This window comes from Buceros rhinoceros, unplaced genomic scaffold, assembly GCF_000710305.1.
Source record: "Buceros rhinoceros silvestris isolate BGI_N320 unplaced genomic scaffold, ASM71030v1 scaffold17000, whole genome shotgun sequence".
Taxonomy (NCBI): Eukaryota; Metazoa; Chordata; class Aves; order Bucerotiformes; family Bucerotidae; genus Buceros; species Buceros rhinoceros.
The window spans coordinates 29,565-34,675 of record NW_010389212.1 but is presented as its reverse complement, the minus strand read 5'-3'; the positions used below and the strand labels follow the sequence as shown (position 1 = coordinate 34,675).

The following is a 5,111-nucleotide window of genomic DNA, read 5'->3' as shown; positions in this document are numbered from 1 at the left end:
ATTGTCATGAATCCTGACAGCGCTCTGTGACCTTCTTTCTTTTGCTTTTCACTTCCTCCCTGATAAGGCTATAATTCTCCTTTTTATACTAACTGCCTGTTGGTATTCTTACGAATTTGTCTGCCCTATTTGTTCATGACAACCTGTGTGGCTTTCCAGGAGCCAGACATCAATAAGGTATGCATGATCAAACCTGTGGAGAACCCTAACGGGCCTTCTGTAATTCAGTGAACACTGATGTAAACTTTCATCTTTTACAATTACAACTTTTTAACTGATGTTGGTTTTGTTTTCCTAGCAATACGCCTGGAACCTTTCTATACTGTTGTGATTTTGCTTCAGGAGCAGTGGAGCTGGTAAAGGTAATTCATATGGTTGCTTTAGAGTACCTTACAACCCTGTAATTCAGGAGGCTGCCAGGAAGCCATCTTCATGAAAAAGAATGTGATGGCTTTGACAACTTTTAACTGAAGTTTTCGATATTCCAAAGAACAAAGTCTTACTCTGCACAGAGAGGAATGAATACCATCAGTGAGCTTGCTTCTCAGCTTGAGTAAGATACCAGACAGAATAGATTTTTATATGAGATGTTTTACAGTGCTGAATAATTGAAGAAAAGAAGTTTCAAGTCACAGTAAACGTATTAACTACTACTGTTCTTTCTGTGCCTCTTTTCATCTTTTTCCTGACAGTCACATTCGTCCTACAATTCAGCCTGGTGTTCTGCCTTTGTTCATGATGTGTGTGATGATGCTTTACCCTATCCTTTTCCAGATGAGATCCTGGATGTCATTCTCCTTGTCTTTGTGCTCTCTACTATTCATCCTGACAGGTAAATGAAGACTAAAGGGCAAAGCAAATGGGTTAAATCTCTTTTATCACTGGAGGTTTTAAAGAATAGCAAAAGATGATGATGAATCTTTAATTTATTATTTAGTAAGCTACAATACTTATATAAAACAAGGTACTTTAAATGCTTTCCATTTTTAGGCTTCAGGAGAAAAGATGGTCAAGCTAATTAATTAGCAAGCCTCCTTTCTCCATTAAAATACAAGCGGTGTGCTGTAACTAAATATGTCCCTATTAAAAGTGACAGTGATTTAAGAAAATTACAAATTAAACAACCAGACCACTAGTCTTCTAGAAGGAAACTTGTTTTAGTGATCAAAACCGAACATTCATGATTTAACACCCTACAATATGATAAAGACTTAGGTTGCTGATTTAGCCACATGCAAACACTTACATACAGGCCTTTTAAAACAAAATGCATTCAGAATTTTTTTAACTTGTTTGGATTAGGAAATCTTGATCTAATTTTCATTCATAGTGTTATGCAAGTGTTGTTAGCCTTGTTATAATGTCTCTCAATGTCTAATGAACCAAACTTTATGGCTCTTAAGGCTGGCTGGTTGCAAAAATGCATTTTTGGGTGCAAAAGAGGGCATGTAAGTTAAACTCTTTGACTATTCCTTTAACTATATTATATGAAGGGGAATACGTGATGTATGTGTAGTAAAAAATTTATTACTTTAAGAAGGCCATTAAAATCGCCTTGGCAAACAGAACAGTATTTACCTAAGTCTGAGAATTGTTTCGCTGCCTAAGTTATTAACAATTAGCTTAACAGAAATATCTTTCCCATATAGGATATCACTTCTTCCTGTTTGTTCACAGATGAGCATGTGAGTCATGCAAAGCCTGGGTCCATATTTCAAAAACAGTTCAAGCAGTAGATTTCAGATCTCTGTAACTGTGGTGACGCTGCCAGGAAGAAGTTGGACATTAGAGGCACATTCATTCTATTGCTTTGCTGTAGAAGCAGTAATCAGATGTTCTGTCAGAATTTCTGAAGATCTTTTCCTGTTAGTCATTTGAGAATGTGTGTGTATCTTTTTCCTTTTTTTCCCTCTCTCTATGTCAGCATCTAAAGGCTGACATGGATGCTAGTGTGTGTGTGCACACATAAAGATTTTCATGTAATTATCAGTGTTGTAAGACCCACTTTCCAAAGATTTGTTACTCATTATTGTCATATTGTGAATTAAAATGGCTGCATTAAGGCAAGGTCCGTCTTGCTCAGTATTCATTTTTTGTGGAAACTTTGAAAGGGGAAATGAAAAAGAAGATGAAAAGAATGATGATGCAGAACTTATGTACTTTGGCGACTTGGAAAATATGAGAGGGACATGTGTATTCAGCACAATTGTTACTTAGTGATTTCTCCTCAGGCTGTTGTGTTTAGTTTTTGAAAATTGGTACTCTTGTACCACACTTTTAACTGCTGGAACTCCCTCCTAAAAATTGGTTGTGGATTTGAAAGGTACTAGACTTTCTTTAAGCTATATAATTAATGTGCTCCAGCCCTAAGGAATGAGACTTTTCAAAGCACTTGCACTTTTTGTGCATGTACTTTTTTTTTCTATGTGCACAAAACTTTTTTTATATAGGCAAAGTCTGTAATTCTGTCTTGAATTACAGATACCTGTCTTGAACAGTCCCTTATTTTTAGGTGGTGCTGCCTTTTCTTTCTGTGGCAATCCACTTGGTTTGCCTGTGTTAAGCATAACCAAAGAGGACAACTTTTAAAATGTTTGGCTTCCTCTAAGAGAATTCCATGCTTAAAAATTGTATGCTGCTTTTTTCTTTTTTTTTTTGAGTTTTTTTTTATTTCTTTGGAGATACAGTATTATTTTCTGCTGATTCTGTCCCTTGAAAATCAAGGTCAGATGTCTGCACTGCTATTGTATAAGGACGCATTGCATTTTTGGGGCAAGGGGGTAAGGCCACCTGAGGGACGGGGGTAGTGTAAGAATGTTCTCTTGGTGTTCACAGTAATGGTATACCGATTATTAGCTCTTTTCAGATGCAGCACCCTGCCTTTCCATTCGTTTAGTTTTCACTCTGGCTCCACATCTTTGACACAGTGTTACCTGCTTTGCTGTGGGAGAAAGGGTTGAAATAGGCGAGCAGACTTTTCTGCCTTGCAGCCTGCCAGTCTTTCATGGTCTTTCATGAATGTGGAAAACCTCAGTCCTTCAGTTTATTCTGAAAGAGTGAGGCAAACTCAAACCATTATTACTTAGTAACGTATTTAGCAGAGTAACATAGATGTGTTTATAAGAAGCTTCAAGATAAGGTCAAAAAGTGAGAACGAAGATGCTCTGATCTAGCGAAAGGGAAAGACCATGTATGGTACTTATTCTTGTCATACATGCAGCAGGCTGATGTAATTTTGTTAGGGAAGAGCTGATGTTAGATACCGCCAAGATTCACAAACTTGTCAGCATTTTGGAAGATGCAGACTTTGCTCCTCTAACTAGCAGTATTTCCAGTTCTGCCAGATTCCACTCCTGAGGTGCTACTTGGATTCTTCTTTCCATCCTCAACCACTACATGTGGAGATACAGATTTTGTGTGTATGTATGCTCAGTACTTTCATAAAGAAATCAGATAAGTTTTTGTCTGCCTTCCAGGCCCTTGATTTTGCTGTGTACAGCAAGAGGGCTCAGTCTAGCTCACCAGTTCCCGCAGCTAAGTGTACATTCATTGTCATACATCTGCTTGACCCATATAACCCATGTCCTCAAAAACCATGTTTTCATCTGTCCTTGAGATGCTGCGGAAGTGAAGGAGCAAGGCTTCTTTTCTCTTTCCAGCTTGTATTCTCTTACAGTTCCTTTTGAATTTTTGGTTTAGCAGATTTTTTGTAAAGAGTTCTTCGTGTTTAGTGCCTGACCTTTTTGTAGTAAGTACAGACACATCTTCTCACTGTAATTTTGGAAATCCATGTATATTCCAAGTATCTAGAAAAAGAAGTTAGGTTTGCAATTTCACCTGTATCCCATCTGTGTTGTAAGGATGCAAGGCGTTGTAAATAGGTTGGCTAAACTACTGAAACCTGGAGGAATGTTGTTATTTCGAGACTATGGAAGATACGATACAGCTCAACTTCGTTTTAAAAAAGGTAACTCCTGAATGCTTCTGTAGTTCATTGTTCATTTTAACTCTTTTTGAAAGAAGAGTGACGTCCTTTTTCATTACTGTCCTAATTTCTTAGGTCATTGCTTGTCAGAAAATTTTTATGTACGAGGAGATGGAACCAGAGTATATTTCTTTACCAAAGGTATGACATGGTATAGTTTTTATAGAAAGGGTTGAATGTCTCGATGATTTGGGTTGTAAAACCTCATCTTAGAATAGAAATCTGAGGAAGGTTTTGTTGCCTTTTTTTTTTAATTCTCTGCTTTTACAAAGCCCAAAGCTGTTACAAGAAAATAATTCTCTTTATGTATATGCTTGTTGCATCTGCGGTCCTGCAAAATTGCTTGATTACATCATTGGAAATTTCTCTTTGTCTAAGCATCTTGTGTTCTAGTGGCATGCTCACATTCTGTTATTTAAATATGTACTTGTTTATCTCAATGTTAAGACAGAAATCATGCTTGGAAGGACAGTAATTAGCAGTGCTCTGATATTTTGTTCTGTTATGTTGGTGAAGCTGAGCTCTGTGGCTGCTCCTTTTGCGGGAGCTAAACTAAGTTCCTGATGATGAATGCTATTGCTCTTTGCCCATCCACTCACTTGGTTCTGTCGGCAGTCAGCTTAGACTGGTATATTTTAGTCCAGCTACTGGAAATTGTGAAACAGAGCATCTCGATAGTTTGGTTTTTTTTTTTTCTTTTTGCCCTCTGCCGCATAGACCTTAAGCAGTAGAGATGGATCAGGATTTATCCCAGCCTGAGTAATTTTAGAAGTGAGAAGGAAGATCTGGGACATGTATGGGAAATCACTTGAATTCAAAGAGCCTTCTCAGATTTTAAATGTCTTGGTTTGTGCTTACTCATGACAAAGAAGCTTAAAGTTTTCCAGTGGTGACTGACGAGAAGGAGATAATGGCATAAATGTGTGGATTGTCATTTGGCAGGTGAAATACATTTATCTCAATAATATGCAAACAGTGACCAAATGGCATGTGTTTGTTTTCCTCAGCTCTGGCATAGTGAACCCGCTGAAGAAAGGTTATCTATGAATGCCAAGAGTGTGTGTGTGAGTGTGTGTATGTATGTGTGTATATATATATATATATATATATATACAAGACATACACA

General features: G+C 37.4%; 1 protein-coding gene across 1 annotated transcript in view; it reads left to right on the top strand.

The window, feature by feature from the left end:
- The first annotated feature begins 303 nt into the window (after window positions 1-303).
- LOC104491153 (methyltransferase-like protein 2) overlaps window positions 304-5,111 on the top strand; it is a 5,309-nt gene continuing 501 nt past the window's right edge. Inside the window, exons 1-4 of the mRNA XM_010133531.1 lie at window positions 304-362; window positions 693-832; window positions 3,861-3,967; window positions 4,061-4,126. Of these exons, the coding sequence (XP_010131833.1) occupies window positions 3,862-3,967; window positions 4,061-4,126 (172 nt within the window). The 5' untranslated portion in view covers window positions 304-362; window positions 693-832; window position 3,861. The remainder of the gene's footprint in view (window positions 363-692; window positions 833-3,860; window positions 3,968-4,060; window positions 4,127-5,111) is intronic.